This window comes from Oncorhynchus gorbuscha, linkage group LG25 (assembly GCF_021184085.1).
Source record: "Oncorhynchus gorbuscha isolate QuinsamMale2020 ecotype Even-year linkage group LG25, OgorEven_v1.0, whole genome shotgun sequence".
NCBI lineage: Eukaryota > Metazoa > Chordata > Actinopteri > Salmoniformes > Salmonidae > Oncorhynchus > Oncorhynchus gorbuscha.
The window spans coordinates 10,509,755-10,530,418 of record NC_060197.1 but is presented as its reverse complement, the minus strand read 5'-3'; the positions used below and the strand labels follow the sequence as shown (position 1 = coordinate 10,530,418).

At 46.0% G+C, this 20,664-nt stretch overlaps 1 protein-coding gene across 12 annotated transcripts in view; it reads right to left on the bottom strand.

Annotated features, from left to right (window-relative positions):
- Positions 1-2,491: 2,491 nt before the first annotated feature.
- LOC124014270 (coiled-coil domain-containing protein 136-like) overlaps positions 2,492-20,664 on the bottom strand; it is an 87,742-nt gene continuing 69,569 nt past the window's right edge. For 7 of the 12 annotated variants that reach the window (XM_046329085.1, XM_046329080.1, XM_046329083.1 and 4 more), the window contains 6 exons: positions 20,069-20,368; positions 17,295-17,412; positions 12,754-13,063; positions 12,452-12,586; positions 10,918-11,032; positions 2,492-3,283 (listed from right to left, as the gene is read on the bottom strand). In XM_046329085.1, the coding sequence (XP_046185041.1) occupies positions 10,928-11,032; positions 12,452-12,586; positions 12,754-13,063; positions 17,295-17,412; positions 20,069-20,368 (968 nt within the window). In that variant the 3' untranslated portion in view covers positions 2,492-3,283; positions 10,918-10,927. Of the gene's footprint in view, positions 3,284-8,899; positions 8,961-10,917; positions 11,033-12,451; positions 12,587-12,753; positions 13,064-17,294; positions 17,413-20,068; positions 20,369-20,664 lie in introns of all 12 variants that reach the window. The other 5 variants (XR_006834993.1, XR_006834990.1, XR_006834991.1 and 2 more) reach the window with 5 other exon arrangements.

Genomic DNA, 20,664 nt, shown 5'->3' with positions numbered 1-20,664 from the left:
AATTTTATGAAAAAAATAGTTAATTTTTCAAAAGCCTGTCTTGTTTAGTTTGTTCCTTGTTTTGTCTTCTATTGAGTCATGCAGTTTTCTCTTGATTTTTTCGATGTACTTCACTCTAAAAAAACATTTAAATCTCAATAAATACAGGAGCTCATTTTTCAGCAGCTGCTCAATTTAGAACTCCGGAATTTTATTCCGGATATATATAAGATATATACCACATAAATCTATACACACTGTAGAGACCAGACAATTGAAGAAGAAAAGTAGAATAAAGTAGAGTAGAATAGAATGTATGAAACCAAAGTGAAAATATTAATAGTGACAACCCAGTAAAGTAGTACATCAACTAAGAGAGACTGACATAGTGAGAGAGAAAAGAAATCACAAATGATTCTGATTAGTCATGCATTAATAAGGTCATAATGGATTGGCTGAAATGACTGTGACTACAGGAACTAGATCTACCCATCTATAGGGATGCAAGTTAAGTCGAACATGCAATATCTAAACATGTTACGGTCTCATACACATATACACTATTCATGCACTGGCTGTGTTCAGCCAATTCAAAAAGAACCCTCTACTCAATCTAGAACTGCTCTCAAATCAACAAACAATGTTATTTAACTGTGCTAAACTATTTCCTATTTAAAATACAATACAAATACCACATGTTGGTCCACAACTACAGATATTGTTTTTTACATACACTGTAGCAAGCATTTACCTACCAATGAGTTCATTTATTGTCTCTGCACTGTGGGAAAAAACATATTCTATACATAGCCTATAAGCATTCATTTTTTTCAGGTCACCTCAGTGTCTAATTGCCTATCATACATTTGTGATTATGAATCACGTATTGAAACTAATAGCATATACTTATAGTCGTAATGAATTGATTCTTAGCATAAATTAGAAGCACTAATTACCTATACATATTTATATAACGCTATTACTCTACAATAGGATACTGGAATACAGAGGAATATTGGCTAAGCACGCTTTCAGTGTCTTGTCACCTACACACCCACAGAATGTTAGCTGATTAGCTCGCCTACATACATCTATGAAACAAGCCAACTAACTGTCAGTCATGACAGCACACTACAAATCCAGGCACCAGCTATAACGCTTACTGCATTCTGTACACGTTTCTCACAAACGATCCTCTCGAAAAGAAAACACTTATGTCAGATTGCTCTCTCAGTCATAGTCGTGGTGTGTTCTCGGACAAAGACCATTTAACTCAGGCAGCTCTAAAATAACACCACCGTTCTCACTCAACGCAAAGCGCATTTCTGACATTTTGCTCCACCGTTAACATAAAGGAGATGAAAGGATTTTTTGTTGCTATGTATTTCCACGGTAGCTAAGTCATGCCAAAAGGTAGAGTAAGAACCAAAAGGTATTCTCGGTGCACTCCGTAAAGGTTAGACGTCTTCTCCATGACAACAGTGTCACATCGCGGTTGTTGTTAAGTCAATCTATCATTGGAATGTGTTGTGTCAAGCTTACAGCAATGACACTGAAAAGGTCCCATGCATTGCAGGCAAGTTGCAGTTGGAGAACCTGTGAATAAACGGTGTGCTTTGTGCCAACAAAGAAAAGGGAATCATCGTTAGAGAATATAGATATCAGAGAGTAGAACGCAAACAGTACAAGACGAAAAGACTCGGTAAGAGAAACCCCAAAATGCACATCCTAGAAAACAATGGTCCATATTTCATCACTGGCTCCACTTTTCATTTTGGTGACCTATGTTGATTGTTTGTCATTTTTCAGAACGCTTGTCACGATTATAATATAAAAAATAATGCAAAACATTTAAACACAACGTCTATTTACAAAAATAACTCTCTGTTTCAAATAACGAGCCTTGTTAAGTTCTGTTTCTAAGCAGAACCAAACACAGTGGAATCAGTCATTAAATAACTCCTCAGTCTCGGGGATAAATTCTTCCTATGGCTACAAAAATAGACATCTAGCTGGAAATCATTTGGACTGTCAAATTGAACACACCAAGTTGCATTTATGATAGTATTGTTTGTCTGTATAGATGTGTATAGTGGTCGTGGTTCCATTCACATACAAAATATAACCAATTGTAAGGAGAGAGAGAGAGAGAGAGAGAGAGAGAGAGAGAGAGAGAGAGAGAGAGAGAGAGAGAGAGAGAGAGAGAGAGAGGGTGAGAGAGAGAGAGAGGAGAGAGGGTGAGAGAGAGGGTGAGAGAGAGAGAGAGCAAACTGACCATCTGTGCCACTGAGAATGAAGAGGAGACAATGGATCAATTATACTTAAGTGATGCCCGAGAAGCTGGTGTTTGAAGGATTTTGGCACGGGGTGCTGTTAGGCCTTCGTCTCGGACCTAACAACAACGGCTTCGAGGGCATTATCCCTTTTATACAATGAGATTCCAACATATTCAAATCATGATTGACATATTTGAATTAAAAACATTATTTTACATTTACAAAGGAGACAGACATCCAATACAACAAACTCATATAATCAAACCCTCCTCCACACATCTTCATTTAAAACGTAAAAAGAGCATGCCACAACATAAACAGAAGGACAGGTGTTACAGGTGTAGCGGAGACAATTGCAGTGGCAATGGTCAAAGTGATTCAAAAGGAGGGGTAGGTTCTGGGGAAAGATCACATGCCCATTGGAAAGAGACAAATCTCATCAGTGACTCAATATGTGCATGAGCTTTTCCCAATTCAACCTTTACAGGTTGTCAATAAACCAATCAACCATCAACCAATCAAATAATAAACCCTCAACCGATCAATCAATAAATGCGCAGACATGTTCTGTGCTAAATTGTGTCTTTCCATTGACACCCATGCAGACACCGTACTGCCACAAACTCGGAGGCAGTCCCTGTTATAGAGAAATCGATTGAGTCAAACTGAAGGACTTTAAAGAGAGAAACAAGATATTGCCGTCCTTATCTTTAGAGTGGCTTAAACAGGTATACGTATTTCTCCTTGAGACTACTTTCTTGTTGTGTTGTATTTCCTGGTGAAAATGTCAGTTGTCAATGCAGTCCTCCTTGGAAGATGAAGCTAGGAGGAGACTTGATAAGGGCATCATGAGATAGGGGCATGGCATTGCCCATGTTGCCAGGGGAAACCAGCACAGTCATTTCCTGTACAGTGACTTCCGTTCTGTGTAGTCCTCAGGTAAACGCTCTGGAAAGGCTGGGGACTATCAGGACTACAAGCGCTGCCACTGCAACCGCCGCCACCAGGTTCCAGCCTCCCTCGCTCTCCTGGTGGCAAGAGGACAGAGGACAGGGTTCAAAGGTCACAGAGGTTATTCATTCACAAGTTTTAACACACATACAGTACCAGTGTTATGCGGGTGAAGGAGGACCCAAACGCGACTTAACAGAAACAGAGTTTATTAATGCTCAAAACCGAATAACTGAAATCCTCTAGATAGTAGAGGGGGAAAACAACTGGAGAAGCGGCCACAGACTGCAGGTCGCTTCGGGTAGGCGCAGGCCGTAGTCAACTGAGACACCTGCTCACACGCAGCGTCTGAAGAAGGCACAAAACACGACAGGACAGGGTGATACACAATCACGGCAAAAAAACACGACAGGACAGGGCGAAACGCAATTACAGCATGGAATACAAAACAAGGAACCGATGGAACAGGAACGGATCACAAAGGAATAAATAGGGAGTCTAATCAGGGAAAGGATCGGGAACAGGTGTGGAAAGACTAAATGATGATTAGGGGAATAGGAACAGCTGGGAGCAGGAACGGAACGACAGAGAGAAGAGAGAGCGAGAGAGTGAGAGAGGGAGGGGGAGAGAGAAGGATAGAACCAAACAAGACCAGCAGAGGGAAACGAATAGCATGGGGAGCACAGGGACAAGACATGACAATGAATGACAAACATGACAGTACCCCCCACTCACCGAGCGCCTCCTGGCGCACTCGAGGAGGAATCCTGGCGGCAACGGAGGAAATCATCGATGAGCGAACGGTCCAGCACGTCCCGAGACGGAACCCAACTCCTCTCCTCAGGACCGTAACCCTCCCAATCCACTAGGTATTGGTGACCCGTCCCGAGAACGCATGTCCATAATTTTATGTACCTTGTAAATAGGTGCGCTCTCGACAAGGACGGGAGGGGGAGGGAAGACGAACGGGGGTGCGAAGAAAAGGCTTAACACAGGAGACATGGAAGACAGGATGGACGCGACGAAGATGTCGCGGAAGAAGCAGTCGCACAGCGACAGGATTGACGACCTGGGAGACACGGAACGGACCAATGAACCGCGGAGTCAACTTACGAGAAGCTGTCGTAAGAGGAAGGTTGCGAGTGGAAAGCCACACTCTCTGGCCGCAACAATACCTTGGACTCTTAATCCTGCGTTTATTGGCGGCTCTCACCGTCTGTGCCCTGTAACGGCAAAGTGCAGACCTCACCCTCCTCCAGGTGCGCTCACAACGTTGGACAAACGCTTGAGCGGAGGGAACGCTGGACTCGGCAAGCTGGGATGAGAACAGAGGAGGCTGGTAACCCAGACTACTCTGAAACGGAGATAACCCGGTAGCAGACGAAGGAAGCGAATTGTGAGCGTATTCTGCCCAGGGGAGCTGTTCTGCCCAAGACGCAGGGTTCCTGAAAGAAAGGCTGCGTAGTATGCGACCAATCGTCTGATTGGCCCTCTCTGCTTGACCGTTAGACTGGGGATGAAACCCGGAAGAGAGACTGACGGACGCACCAATCAAACGACAGAACTCCCTCCAAAACTGTGACGTGAATTGCGGACCTCTGTCTGAAACGGCGTCTAACGGGAGGCCATGAATTCTGAATACATTCTCAATAATGATTTGTGCCGTCTCCTTAGCGGAAGGAAGTTTAGCGAGGGGAATGAAATGTGCCGCCTTAGAGAACCTATCGACAACCGTCAGAATCACAGTCTTCCCCGCAGACAAAGGCAGACCGGTAATGAAGTCTAAGGCAATGTGAGACCATGGTCGAGAAGGAATGGGGAGCGGTCTGAGACGACCGGCAGGAGGAGAGTTACCCGACTTAGTCTGCGCGCAGTCCGAACAGGCAGCCACGAAACGGCGCGTGTCACGCTCCTGAGTCGGCCACCAAAAGCGCTGGCGAATAGACGCAAGAGTGCCTCGAACACCGGGATGACCCGCTAACTTGGCAGAGTGAGCCCACTGAAGAACAGCCAGACGAGTGGAAACAGGGACGAAAAGGAGGTTACTAGGACAAGCGCGCGGCGGCGACGCAGTGTGCGTGAGTGCTTGCTTAACCTGTCTTTCAATTCCCCAGACTGTTAACCCGACAACACGCCCATAAGGAAGAATCCCTCGGGATCAGTAGAAGCCACAGAAGAACTAAACAGACGGGATAAGGCATCAGGCTTGGTGTTCTTGCTACCCGGACGGTAAGAAATCACAAACTCGAAACGAGCGAAAAACAACGCCCAACGAGCTTGACGGGCATTAAGTCGTTTGGCAGAACGGATGTACTCAAGGTTCTTATGGTCTGTCCAAACGACAAAAGGAACGGTCGCCCCTCCAACCACTGTCGCCATTCGCCTAGGGCTAAGCGGATGGCGAGCAGTTCACGGTTACCCACATCATAGTTGCGCTCAGATGGCGACAGGCGATGAGAAAAATAAGCGCAAGGATGAACCTTATCGTCAGACTGGGAGCGCTGGGATAGAATGGCTCCCACGCCTACCTCTGAAGCGTCAACCTCGACAATGAATTGTCTGGTGACGTCAGGAGTAACGAGGATAGGAGCGGACGTAAAACGTTCTTTTAGAAGATCAAAAGCTCCCTGGGCGGAACCGGACCACTTAAAACACGTCTTGACAGAAGTAAGAGCTGTGAGAGGGGCAGCAACTTGACCGAAATTACGAATGAAACGCCGATAGAAATTAGCGAAACCTAAGAAGCGCTGCAACTCGACACGTGACCTTGGAACGGGCCAATCACTGACAGCTTGGACCTTAGCGGAATCCATCTGAATGCCTTCAGCGGAAATAACGGAACCGAGAAAAGTAACGGAGGAGACATGAAAAGAGCACTTCTCAGCCTTTACGTAGAGACAATTCTCTAAAAGGCGCTGTAGAACACGTCGAACGTGCTGAACATGAATCTCGAGTGACGGAGAAAAAATCAGGATATCGTCAAGATAGACAAAAACAAAAATGTTCAGCATGTCTCTCAGAACATCATTAACTAATGCCTGAAAAACAGCTGGCGCATTGGCGAGACCGAACGGCAGAACCCGGTACTCAAAATGCCCTAACGGAGTATTAAACGCCGTTTTCCACTCGTCCCCCTCTCTGATGCGCACGAGATGGTAAGCGTTACGAAGGTCCAACTTAGTAAAGCACCTGGCTCCCTGCAGAATCTCGAAGGCTGATGACATAAGGGGAAGCGGATAACGATTCTTAACCGTTATGTCATTCAGCCCTCGATAATCCACGCAGGGGCGCAGAGTACCGTCCTTCTTCTTAACAAAAAGAACCCCGCCCCGGCCGGAGAGGAAGAAGGCACTATGGTACCGGCGTCAAGAGACACAGACAAATAATCCTCGAGTGCCTTACGTTCGGGAGCCGACAGAGAGTATAGTCTACCTCGAGGAGGAGTGGTCCCCGGAAGGAGATCAATACTACAATCATACGACCGGTGAGGAGGAAGGGAGTTGGCTCGGGACCGACTGAAGACCGTGCGCAGATCATGATATTCCTCCGGCACTCCTGTCAAATCGCCAGGTTCCTCCTGAGAAGTAGGGACAGAAGAAATGGGAGGGATGGCAGACATTAAACACTTCACATGACAAGAAACGTTCCAGGATAGGATAGAATTACTAGACCAATTAATAGAAGGATTATGACATACAAGCCAGGGGTGACCCAAAACAACAGGTGTAAACGGTGAACGGAAAATCAAAAAAGATATAGTCTCACTGTGGTTACCAGATACTGTGAGAGTTAAAGGTAGTGTCTCAAATTTGATACTGGGAAGATGACTACCATCTAAGGCAAACATGGGCGTAGGCCTGTCTAACGGTCTGAAAGGAATGTTATGTTTCCGAGCCCATGCTTCGTCCATGAAACAACCCTCAGCCCCAGAGTCAATCAAAGCACTGCATGTAGCACCCGAACCGGTCCAGCGTAGATGGACCGACATAGTAGTACAAGATCTAGATGAAGGGACCTGAGTAGTAGCGCTCACCAGTAGCCCTCCGCTTACTGATGGGCTCTGGCCTCTTACTGGACATGAAATAACAAAATGTCCAGCAACTCCGCAATAGAGGCACAGGCGGTTGGTGATCCTCTGTTCCCTCTCCTTATTCGAGATGCGAATCCCTCCCAGCTGCATGGGCTCAGTCTCAAAGCCAGAGGGAGATGGTTGCGATGCGGAGCAGGGAAACACCGTTGATGCGAGCTCTCTTCCACGAGCCCGGTGACGAAGATCTACCCGTCGTTCTATGCGGATGGCGAGAGCAATCAAGGAGTCCACATCTGAAGGAACCTCCCGGGAGAGAATCTCATCCTTAACCACTGCGTGGAGTCCCTCCAGAAAACGAGCGAGCAGCGCCGGCTCGTTCCACTCACTAGAGGCAGCAAGAGTGCGAAACTCAATGGAATAATCCGTTATGGACCGTTCACCTTGGCATAAGGAAGCCAGGGCCCTAGAAGCCTCCTCACCAAAAACTGAACGGTCAAAAACCCGAATCATCTCTTCTTTAAAGTTCTGGAATCTGTTAGAGCAATCAGCCCTTGCCTCCCAGATAGCTGTGCCCCATTCTCGAGCCCGGCCAGTAAGGAGTGAAATGACGAAAGCAACCCGAGCTCTCTCTCTAGAGTATGTGTGGGGTTGGAGAGAGAACACAATCTCACACTGCGTGAGAAAGGAGCGGCACTCAGTGGGCTGCCCGGAGTAGCAAGGTGGGTTATTAACCCTGGGTTCAGGAGGCTCGGCAGGCCAGGGAGTAACAGGTGGCACGAGACGTAGACTCTGGAACTGTCCAGAGAGGTCGGAAACCTGAGCGGCCAGGTTCTCCACGGCATGGCGAGCAGCAGACAATTCCTGCTCGTGTCTGCCGAGCATGGCTCCTTGGATCTCGACGGCAGTGTAACGAGCGTCTGAAGTCGCTGGGTCCATTCTTTGATCGGTTCCTTCTGTTATGCGGGTGAAGGAGGACCCAAACGCGACTTAACAGAAACAGAGTTTATTAATGCTCAAAACCGAATAACTGAAATCCTCTAGATAGTAGAGGGGAAAACAACTGGAGAAGCGGCCACAGACTGCAGGTCGTCGGGTAGGCGCAGGCCGTAGTCAACTGAGACACCTGCTCACACGCAGCGTCTGAAGAAGGCACAAAACACGACAGGACAGGGTGATACACAATCACGGCAAAAAACACGACAGGACAGGGCGAAACGCAATTACAGCATGGAATACAAAACAAGGAACCGATGGAACAGGAACGGATCACAAAGGAATAAATAGGGAGTCTAATCAGGGGAAAGGATCGGGAACAGGTGTGGAAAGACTAAATGATGATTAGGGGAATAGGAACAGCTGGGAGCAGGAACGGAACGACAGAGAGAAGAGAGAGCGAGAGAGTGAGAGAGGGAGGGGGAGAGAGAAGGATAGAACCAAACAAGACCAGCAGAGGGAAACGAATAGCATGGGGAGCACAGGGACAAGACATGACAATGAATGACAAACATGACAACCAGCTCCTCGAGTTTGGTCAGTTTAGCTCAAACAACCGCTTCGCTTTGCATACACTTTGGACACATCCATTTCATCAACACACATGTTGGACAAAGGACTATTTTGTGCCTTACAGCCCAATAATTTACAGTTCAATTGGGATACAGACCGACACAACCAACCTACACACTCTTTTGTGAGAAGAGAGAAGACTTGAGTGGTGTTATTAGCTGCAGAGAGAGAGAGAGAGAGAGAGAGAGAGAGAGAGAGAGAGAGAGAGAGAGAGAGAGAGAGAGAGAGAGAGAGAGAGAGAGAGAGAGAGAGAGAGAGAGAGAGAGAGAGAGAGAGAGAGAGAGAGAGAGAGAGAGTGTGAGAGAGAGTGTGTGTGTGTGTGTGTGTGTGTGTGTGTGTGTGTGTGTGTGTGTGTGTGTGTGTGTGTGTGTGTGTGTGTGCGTGTGGTGCGTGTGGTGCGTGTGGTGCGTGTGGTGTGCGAGAGAGGGAGAGAGAGAGAGTTTAGCAGTGATGTCACCCTGGAGCCCAGTAAGAGGATCCCCCCTGAGTGTGGTGTAGTGTACTGACAGCTTCTCGCCCACACACACACACACACACACACACACACACACACACACACACACACACACACACACACACACACACACACACACACACACACACACACACACACACACACACACCCACACACAGCTTGTGGCCATGTCATCCTAAAATGGACGCTTGACACTCTCATTAAACTTTCTGAACCCTTACTCACTACAATAAAAGACAAACACTCCAACTCAGGCTAAATGTCCCAATGTAAAGAGCCATACCTCATTCTAAATGTCCCAAGGTAAATAGCCAAACCTCATTCTAAATGTCCCAAGGTAAAGAGCCATACCTCATTCTAAATGTCCCAAGGTAAATAACCAAACCTCATTCTAAATGTCCCAAGGTAAATAGCCATAACTCATTCTAAATGTCCCAAGACCCCTTTCAGCTAAATCTGTCAGGGGCCATGCAAGAGAGAGAGGGATGGAGAAAGGACTATGCCTCACTGCAGGCTGACCACAGCACAGCATTCAGCTGACTGGAGGTTGGAGGGAGAGAAGGTTTCTCTAAACCTCAGTTCCCTGGCTTCCTGGCTGCTGTCCCGCCTGTGGAGGTCAGGCAGGAGCAGTGGGTGTTGACATAAACACTGTGTCATCCATCTTGGCTCTAGTGGTAATCTCTGCACAGTCCCAATGGAGACATGAAAGGAGCTGCGTGTCACTGTGTTTCCCTCGGATAAGTGTGACGGACCACTCAAAAAAAAAGCCACCTTTCTCGGACGAAAACATCAGCGGAACAGGCGAGCAAGTGTGAAAGTCTCTTTCTTCTCTCTCCTTTTCATTTCTCTCTTACTCGCAGCTTTTCAAGTGTGGCGGCTGCTTGGCTGTTCCGAGCCAAGTTCTTAGTATTCTTAGAATCGGAGTCATTCCATTCAGTAGAGTCATAGTAAACACAGTGAATGGTGCATTTGGAGACTGCTGGGTGGGACTGAGTTATTGGACCGTCTGCCTCAGTGATTCCGTTAACTCGTAAGGTTGACGGCCCACCTTCAGAGGAACAAAGCAGACCACACGGTACATTTTGAGCCGGTTTACCCCAACGGGAGCCAAGTCGCTGACATCTGTAAAGTATTTTCGCCACCCTCTATTGACATTTTGGTTCTAGCCCATTTGGTGTTAATGTGGCTTTGGATGTTTATTGTTCACCATAGAGGTTGCGTTCCTCAAACAGCTTTAGTTTGATTGACAGATCAAGGGAAACGTGATTCTCACAGGGACAACTTACATTGTAAGACATGGGTCTACTCCACTGCAATAGCTGGTCTTTCCAGCACACGCTTATGCTTGAGTCAGAGTCTTTATGTCAGTGGAATAAGGTACCCTTCCAAAACAGATCAGATCACTGTCAGAACTTTGAACTACGAACTCTAATAACATTTAACCATTAACCAAACCAGACGTACTGGCGCTACACATTCGCTTTCTACAGTATATCTGTGTGTGCAGTATTCTACATTCAGGAACACCCACAACCAGAGGCTGAATAATCTGCATCCACAACAGACATTCAGCCTCTCTTAGAGGAAATAAGAGTTGACTATATTTGATTCTTCTAGATAAAGAAAGGGCATGCCCATACCTGGTCCCCTCTAGGACGCCAGCTCCTCCCACCAGCACCATATCAGGGCCATTATTACAATCATTCCTATGAAGGAGATGGAGAGAACAGGGGGCTCAGACGGAGGAGTGCAGTTCTGGGGAGAAAACAAGGGATCGTGGGGGCATGAGAGAGGAGAAGGGAGGTGGTGAGAGAAATCACAAATCATAATAAAGTGAGACAACAATGAAAGAATCACATGTGGAGAGATAGATGAAGAGACAACAGATAGGTATATGTACATAAAACATCATGAGGCGATTGAGAGGTAGATAAATGAGATGACAGGCAGATAGACAGGTAGAGAGACCGATAGACAAGGACAGAGAGGGTGAGTGACAGAGAGGGAGAACAAAAGAAATAAAGAGACAGGCAGATTGATAATAAAAACCATATTGCGCAACGTTTTGTGGGGTGGTTATGGTAAACAGATTTGACAATATGAATGTGAATAAGTTTATAAATATGAGTTTTCAACAAAACACAGCCATGGCAATGATGAAGGGAGGGGAAAAACAGAAAATGCATGGCATTAGAGCACATCAAAGATGGTTAAAGACAAGATGAACAACTTGTGTAATGGTTCTATCTTGTCATTTAAAGATGACACTGAAAAGTGCTGCCTGTCACTCAAACGGTCACTCAGACAGAGAGAACCCTGGGAGTTGTAGGCAGCCCAGCAGTGTGGGTGAGGGGGTTTCGTCACAAGAGAAACTACAACTATGGAGGACAGGTGAGTGACATGAACTGCTGTGGTACTCAAGCTAGATGGTTTAAGTCCAAATTCTTGATAAGGAGACCATGTACACCCAATCAAATCATCAAGGGTAGAGTGGCTTGCTTATAAGCTCACATTTGTACACTATAATAACATGTGGGTTGATTAGTCTTTTCTTTTTTCAACAAAATTCTGATTCAGAATTTCCTGGTTTTGATGGCATCAGAAAGGAAGAGGAAGAGAAAGAGGGTAGGGACCGGACTGTTTAGGTGGACACGGGGACAGACACTGGACAGGGCGACAGGACGCAGAGGACGCACACCGCCATTGAAGCAATGCATGTTGAGAAGAGGGCGGAAGAAGCCAGGGACCAAAGTCGAGGACACAAGAATAACTGACTACACCACTGGAGGCAGAGAGAGGACTGGAGGCAGAAAGAGGACGAGAGACAAGTCACGATTCCATGAGACATAGCTGTTTGACTGAGCTGTTGCTACTGACCCACATGCACACAATACAGGCAGACAGACAGACTTGATGCTTGAGGAGAATGGGTTAGTTAGCGCAAGTGTACTGTAAATACAGGTGTGTATGTGTATAGTTGTCTTCTCGTTCCCTTCTACTTACCTCCTAACCAGCTCCTTCACCACCATAACCCTTCTTATAACACATGTGTAGTGTTTGTCCCCTTATAGGAACACTTGTTTTCACCAACTCATACACAGAAGAGGCTATCTTTTGTCGGCCATTGTTACCAAAGTTACCAAAATTACCTCCCTCCGACCGCTGACCTCTCACCTGTGACTTCCTGCCGCCCAGCCTCTCTAGCTCCACCCTGCAGTGATGCAGTTCCTGCTCCAGCTCCGCCCTCTCCTTCTGGCTGCAGTCAAACAGCCCCTGAAGTTCCGCAAGCTCCCCCTTCAACCCTTCACACTGAGAGAGAGAGAGAGAGAGAGAGAGAGAGAGAGAGAGAGAGAGAGAGAGAGAGAGAGAGAGAGAGAGAGAGAGAGAGAGAGAGAGAGAGAGAGAGAGAGAGCACATTTTCATCATCACATTGGCTTACTCTGTTTTATAAGACTTGTATGTGTCTGTGTCCATACTTGTCTCTGTACTTGCGAGGACCTCTCCTCAGTCAGTTTGAGCTGGTCTCGTAGGGAGAAGACTTCAGAGGGTCCCCCGTTCCAGTTGGTGATGGGCTTGCCATCAAACGAGATATTCTTCTGGATGGAGGCATCCACCAAGCGCCCACCTTTCCCAGTCTGGGTCTGCCCACCCTGGGTCTGCCCACCCTGGGTCTGGGACAGGGTCATGTAGCCTCCAGCTTTCACTGATTCCTCATCCTGCCCAACACCCTCATCCTTCTGGTCTTCGTCCCCCTCCCCTCTCAAGGCCAGATAGAAATCATTGGAGCTGTCATCCAGAGAGATCATTCAGTGTGTTAGCAATTTATAATGTATAATGTGTGTGTGTGTGTGTGTGTGTGTGTGTGTGTGTGTGTGTGTGTGTGTGTGTGTGTGTGTGTGTGTGTGTGTGTGTGTGTGTGTGTGTGTGTGTGTGTGTGTGTGTGTGTGTGTGTGTGTGTGTGTGTGTGTGTGTGTGTGTGTGTGTGTGTGTGTGTATTTGCTGTGGTGTTGTTGATATCCGCAGTGCAGTACTCGCCTCATTGCTGATTCCCTCTCAGCAACATTTATTCACTGGGAGAAAATTATACTGTGGGCCAATAATAACTCTCACAGAGTTTAAACAGATTTAACTCTGTCCCCTGGGCCAACCACAACTCTCCCAGAGTTTAAACATTCATGACATAACAGCTTATATGGTCAGATCACCCCATTACACTACAGAGTACTTTGCTAAAACACAACCATACATTCTGTGAATCGGTAGAGTGAACAAATAATTGAAGCTTAAAAATTGATGAGCACTATCAGAGTACAACAATAGAGTGCATTGAAGTAACTACTGTATTCAGTGTGATGTATTACAGTGCAATACCGTGAAGGACCAACCATAGCTCTCTTTCATTCTGGGAAAACATGAGTCACTACTTCTGCCAATGAGTCTGAGATTTTTTTTCTCTGAGGCTAACATTGGAGAAGTGTGTTGTGTCTTTCATTTGAGTAGATTGGGTTGGAACAGGGACTTCAGAATGAATTCAATTAAATTTCCTTCCTAATACGATGTCGCCACAAACCAAGATCACACAACAAAAAGTTATTTTTCAAAAACAGGAAATGACTTGTCAGGATACAGGATATTTGTTAAAAATGTTACCCCTTTTTCTCCCCAATTTCGTGGTATCCAATTGTTTTTAGTAGCTACTATCTTGTCTCATCGCTTCAACTCCCATACGGGCTCGGGAGAGACGAAGGTTGAAAGTCATGCGTCCTCCGATACACAACCCAATCAAGCCGCACTGCTTCTTAGCACAGTGCGCATCCAACCCGGAAGCCAGCCGCACCAATGTGTCGGAGGAAACACAGTGCACCTGGCAACCTTGTTTAGCGCGCACTGTGCCTGGCCCGCCACAGGAGTCGCCGCTGCGCGATGAGACAAGGATTTCCCTACCGGACAAATCCTCCCTAACACGGACAAAGCTAGGCCAATTGTGAGTCGCCCCACGGACCTCCCGGTCGCTGGCGCTGCAATACAGCGCCCTTAACCACTGCACCAACCAGGAGGCCCCTGGATACAGTACCCTTACATACACAGGCTTCATCCTTACTAGTCTATGCATCCTAGATTTAGACAACGTTGTTTCCTAAGGCCTCACCCACATTAAACAATCCCTTCAAAGGGGACAAGAGGAGCTACGGTCTAGTGAAATGAAACCAGGCCTAAGTAATGCTCTTACAGTAAGATCATTGATTTAATTTCCCACAGTGCTCTGCCGTGCTATTGCAGCCTGCTATATACAGTATAACCACCTCAATATCAGGTCTGTATACAAGGAGCTCAAATGGAGATGTTCTCCTGTGTCTCTGTATCCCCTTTGATCAGAGTGGTGACACCAGAGAGCAGAGGGTTTATAGGGAACTGTGTCAAGCATGTTATGTAAGAATGCAGTACTCACTGAGTACATAGAGTACTCACAGAGTATTGAGCTCTTTGACGTGCCACTGTCAGCAGCAGGACGTTAGCCCTCTGGATGGGTGTGTGTACCATGGAGAGATCGGCTATGAAATAGTGTGTGTGTGTGTGTGTCTGTCTCGGCGTGTGTGTATGTGTGTGTGTTTGTGAGAGGGAGAGGTCAGTGTCTGTGTGTTGGAGGTACTGGGCTATGGCTGGAGGTAGGAGGTAGAATGCTAATTGCCTAATACTTAGCCTCCCTCTTTAGTTGTACATTATTCATATTCACCAGTAGACTCCTCTACTGTGAGTCATCTTCAATGAGCTGTGTGTGTGTGTGTGTGTGTGTGTGTGTGTGTGTGTGTGTGTGTGTGTGTGTGTGTGTGTGTGTGTGTGTGTGTGTGTGTGTGTGTGTGTGTGTGTGTGTGTGTGTGTGTGTGTGTGTGTGTGTGTGTGTGTGTGTGTGTGTGTGTGTGTGTGTGTGTGTGTTCATCTGATTATAACCTGTTGTTGACTGTTTGTTTATAAACAGGTGTTGGCTTGTTGTGCTGCCTGTATTATGTATATTTTAAGACACATCTGGTGTATTCTCAGGTGCACAATCACACATGTGCATGCACAGACACAGACACATGCATGTGTGATGCACACAAAATGTACGGTTGTGTATTGTTTCTTTGTATTGGGGAAGAACGCTTTTACTGATATGTCAGTCCTTTAAGGTCCTGCCATTTCGATGCATGTATACTACTATTGGCCAGTAGGGGGAATTAGACTTGTTCACTTCGCACTGGGACTATATATGCGATCCTGCACCTGTGTGTTCTCATTATTGAGAGAACTTTGGCTTCGTTCTCCTGTTTCATCATTTTTTTCTCACCTTTATTTAACCAGGTAGGCAAGTTGAGAACAAGTTCTCATTTACAATTGCGACCTGGCCAAGATAAAGCAAAGCAGTTCGACACATACAACAACACAGAGTTACACATGGAGTAAAACAAACATACTATAATGAAACAGCAGGGAGCAGGTTTCGAACCCTTGACCTTCGAGCCCGAGGTCCGGTGTGCTATCGACTGTGCCGCAAAAGCATGCTCGAGCGGCAGAGTCGATTTCTGCGCTTATAAACACAGGGTCATTACAATACAGTCAATAATACAGTAGAAGAATACGTCTATATACAATGTGAGCATTTATCCTGTGTAACAGGTCAGTTCAGTGCAAAAATACACTGAATAGGACAATATAGCTTTGTAACTTGCCTGTTGAAGTGAATGTAATGGTTTTGAACAACATAGTAATTGCATAACTTGGTACTAGACAAAAAGCGCATGTCAAGTGTGAAATGTAATGATGGCGGTGCATTCCTTTGATCGAGAAAAAAAAGAGTTGTTAACTGGGTAAGACATGCCTGACAGTGTCCTAAGGGTTTAGATAATTTAATGTTGTAACTGTGATGTTTAAGAACCTTGTAATTGTTGTACTATAAATGTTAGAAAAGCAGTTTTTGGCTATCTCCGGTTAGCTTTTGGCTAGCTCCGGTCAGCTTTTGGCTAGCTCCGGTCAGCTTTTGGCTAGCTCCGGTCAGTTGGTTGCTAGCTCCGGTCAGTTGGTTGCTAGCTCCGGTTAGCTGTTTGCTAGCTCCGGTCAGTTGGTTGCTAGCTTCAGTTAGCGATATGGTAGCTTGTTCAGTCATTTTCCAATAATTAACATTAATCTCATTTGCAATATTCTTGTCTTTCTATTAACCTTTCTTATACGGAGTGAATGCATTTTGAGCATGGGTATAAAATACCTTCTAATGAGTTATACCACCTTAAAGGCTTACATCTTTTATAGACTCCTATGGGGCTATAGTGGGCAACAATCAACTACATAATTATAATCTAAACAGGTGAATTAAATTAAGCGTAAATGTGTTTGGGGTATAAATGTAAAGAATTTGAAGATGTGAATTGGATTGAAATTTAATATTTTTGATGTATGTTTGATATGTGTATGAACGAATATGTCAGGGGTTTATGAGACAGATTATTAAATACACTTTAACAACAACAAAAAACGTTGAAAAACAATGAAAAGACAGAAAAAGACAATTTGCCCTTGAGAGAATGTTAATAAAATAATCGAGAGAACCTTTGAAAGAGAAGCCACGTTCTCCTGTTACATAATTTATCCTGTGCTACAGGAATTATTATCTGCTGCACCAGTCCCAAAACTGGGACCTATAACGCACACACACACACCTCCTAGTTATGTTACAGGGTGTATACTGTAGGAACGAGATCACACTCTCACACATCCAGACGACCAAGGAAGAAATGTCTTGGGGATAGAGATGGAAGAGACAAAGGCTTTAAAAAGCCTCTTACGTTTACCTGTGTGATCCTGTCTTATCTGTGGACTGACAGCTTGTTACTGATACATCAGACCCCAGACAAAAAGTTATGATAGATGATCTGCAGACAATAAACAGACGGTAGGTTTGTAGAGCAATGTGGGGGTCCCCAGACATAGAGAGCCTGTGACTAATTGGTCGGCAGCTTGTTCGACTGGCTGCTCGGCCACTCACCCGGCTCGCTGCTGCTGTAGCTGCTGCAGTTTGTGGCTCAGCTGTTTGTTTTCATCCTTCAGGGTCTGACACTCGTCTGAAATCGCATGACACTCCGCCGTCAGCTGGCTTACCTCACCTGGAACACACACACACACACACACACGTACACAGGGTCACATGAGTGTGTGCTGTTTTGTCTTGTGTGTGTGTGTGTGTGTGTGTGTGTGTGTGTGTGTGTGTGTGTGTGTGTGTGTGTGTGTGTGTGTGTGTGTGTGTGTGTGTGTGTGTGTGTGTGTGTGTGTGTGTGTGTGTGTGTGTGTGTGTGTGTGTGTGTGTGTGTGTGTTGGGGTGGGACAGTTGACGCACTGAACCATGTTAACAATAAGTGGTCATGGTAACAGATTCCACAGGAAAGGGTGTGATATGGCGAGGAAGGTAGTTGAGGTTTTGAACAACACTGGTTCCACCATGGCCCTGTAACATATTAGTTTAGATAGAGTCCTGAAATGTGTTCAGGTGTAACAGAGTTAAGAACGTGACGTAAGCAGCGAGCTCAAAATGTCTGCCAAAAAAAGCTATCCAATTGGTGTTTGCGAACAGAGGTTCACTAGATCGAGACTAGTATGAAACAGGGACAGTGGAGGACACTACAGTATACTGTTAGCAACACGCAGACGCTGGTTGAGAGGCTCAATCCTCCCTTGGATGAAGGTGGCCAATGAGTGTGGGAGAGTTGAGGATGAAGTCTGAAAATAACCAAGTATAAGCTTACCTTTAAACACGACAGCACTATAGCGCCAAAGAGCTCCTCTTACAGGTGTTATAATTAGGAATGTTGTTTGTAATGTTGCTGGGCAGCGTGTGTTTATGTGTGTATACCTAAACGTGTGCACGTGTGTGTACACCTGAAAGTGTGTATGTGTGGGTGGCTATGAGAGAGGTTGCCACATCTTGTTCAATATCCTGATTTATGGCTATAATAATAGCCTAATGTGTTTATGTGACTGGGTGAGGTACAGTACACTTAGACCCACCACTGTATCTTGAGCACAATCTCATTGACCCTTTCTGAATCCCTGCTTTCCTTTACTTTTATAGTCCTAATTCTGTCTCAATACCACCTTCTCCCCCGCCCGCCCTCCCTCCCTCCCTCTCCCTTTTCTTTCCTCCCTCTCTTTTCTTCCCTCTTTCTCTCTCTGGCATTAGCCCTGCTGTTACACGGGCTAATGAAAGTCATGCACAGGCTGGAGATGCACGAGGATAGGGTACTGTGAACTGCCAATATAATACAGGTCACACACAGAGAGAGACAGCCTTTGATCTAGTAACCCTGTGTTACTCATTCTGCTAGATAATATGTTATGTCATCATTATACTGAATACATAAAGTAGGGAGAGAAGAAACCAGAAGAGGTTTACAACACTGAGGAGGAATGGCCAGGGAGAGAGAGAGAGAGAGAGAGAGAGAGACAGAGAGAGAGAGAGCGTAGTACCCAGGCTCTCTTCTGAAAATAACCAATTGAAAAAAGCAGCCCTGGAAAAATATGTGACTTTAATTCATTTATATCTACTATTGGGTTGGTTTTGTGTAGGGCAGAGTTGTGTTTCTACTTATTAGCATTCAATTCAAATAAAGGAGTAGCAGCCGTAACAAATGAGCACATCGAGACAGAGAGCACAGTAGAACCTTTAAAAGCTTTCGCCTGCTTTCTGGACTTGAGGGGTTTCAACATTAGAGTGTTTGAAGGAGGAATCAGTTTTCAGTCTGCATCATCCCTACAGAGGCCAAGACAGATTGCGATCCTCATTTTCTCCGAAACAGTTTGTTACTCATCAGGTTGAATTTATTTTTATTGGCCTCTTTCGTTTAGTCTGGGGAAGCCCATCGAGACCGACGTCTCATTTTCAGCACAACAATACAACAATAGAGAAATGATCACTCTAACAAAGATTATTATTTATTTTTTTTACTTTTACAAAAACTACAAATGACAACTTTCAACATTTACAACCACAACAATCTCTTCATTCGCTCAAAACAACTGCAACTCTCATTCAACACATCTAATACTCGAGCCATAAACTACCACGGTGGCACCAGAGAATGAGGAGGTAAGGAGTTCTGCAGCCGGTCCAACAATGGGGGGGCATTAAAACTGAAAGGGGATCTACCTAGATCAATACGGACTAGCGGAACCACGAGAGAATCAACCCATCAACCTGAAACAGAGGCCGTTGGCTTTCCTCCCTCTTGTTTGAGTACACACGGTGGTGCTGTGTCATTACCATACTTTCCTAACAGTATAGTGGTGACACCTTGAATTCTCCGTGCGCAACTTCACCAATAACCATAAGCCTGCGATCAATAACACTCATAAATCCTCTAAACATTGCCGAAGTGTGTTTTAATGGATAGGGCTAAAGACAAATCTGGAAACCCTGGAGTCACAATGATGACTCCCAGACTGTCTCGTATTTACCCACAGTTTTCTGCTGCTAAGAAGGCCTCTCTGCCAACTGGACCTGTTGAGTCTATTGGATCCGGCCTACAGTTTTAACTGTATCATATTACTGTGCATACTGATGGAGATTTTCCTCATCACTGATTGGTTTCCATTGCTTCAGTGTTATGTATGGAGTGGTGTACTGGATGGGCAGGGAATGTGTGTGGAATGGTTTTGTGTTTTGAGTTTGTGTAAGGGGTTTAAGCAGTGTTGCAGCTTGTGTGGTGTTGTAGTGGTTAGTAGTTTGGGTTAGATGCAGGGTTAGTGCAGTATATAGTATGATAGTACCGTCAGTCTCTCCCTCCCTCCTCATGCTCTTCATACTGATTTCAGCCCGCAGGGTGGTGATCTCCTGCTCGTACTCTTGGGCCGTGGTACGGAGACGCTGCAGCTCGGCCCTCAGACGACACAGCTCCTCCTGCAGGGAGGCGATGTCGTTCTCCCTCTCCGCTGCTGTCTCCTCCCCCGCCTGCTGCAAAACCAGTACCTCCTCCTGGGCAGACCTCAGCTCCTCCTGCACCTCCCCCAGCTCACTCTCCTTCTCCTCCTCCAGAGAGTCCATCTCCTCCTGGACCGAACGCAGCTGAGCTAGAGGGGGAAGGAAAGGAGAGAAGAGAATAGAAGAAGAGAGGGGAGTTCATGTAAATCTGTAAATCAGAAAAGACAAGCAATGTTGACTTGTACTCTGTCAAGGACCTTTCGTTTCAGGAAGGTCTGGTAAACACTCTAGTGAACATGTCCTGGCTGCAAAGAGCAGACACAAGAGCTGAATGAGCCAGGGCTATGGGGAGGAGAGTGAAGAGGGAGAAGGCAGAGGAGAGGGACAAGGGCATTAGCTCTGGTCTGGGCTTTCTATCTCTAAAGTAGAACCCCTGTCGCCTCAC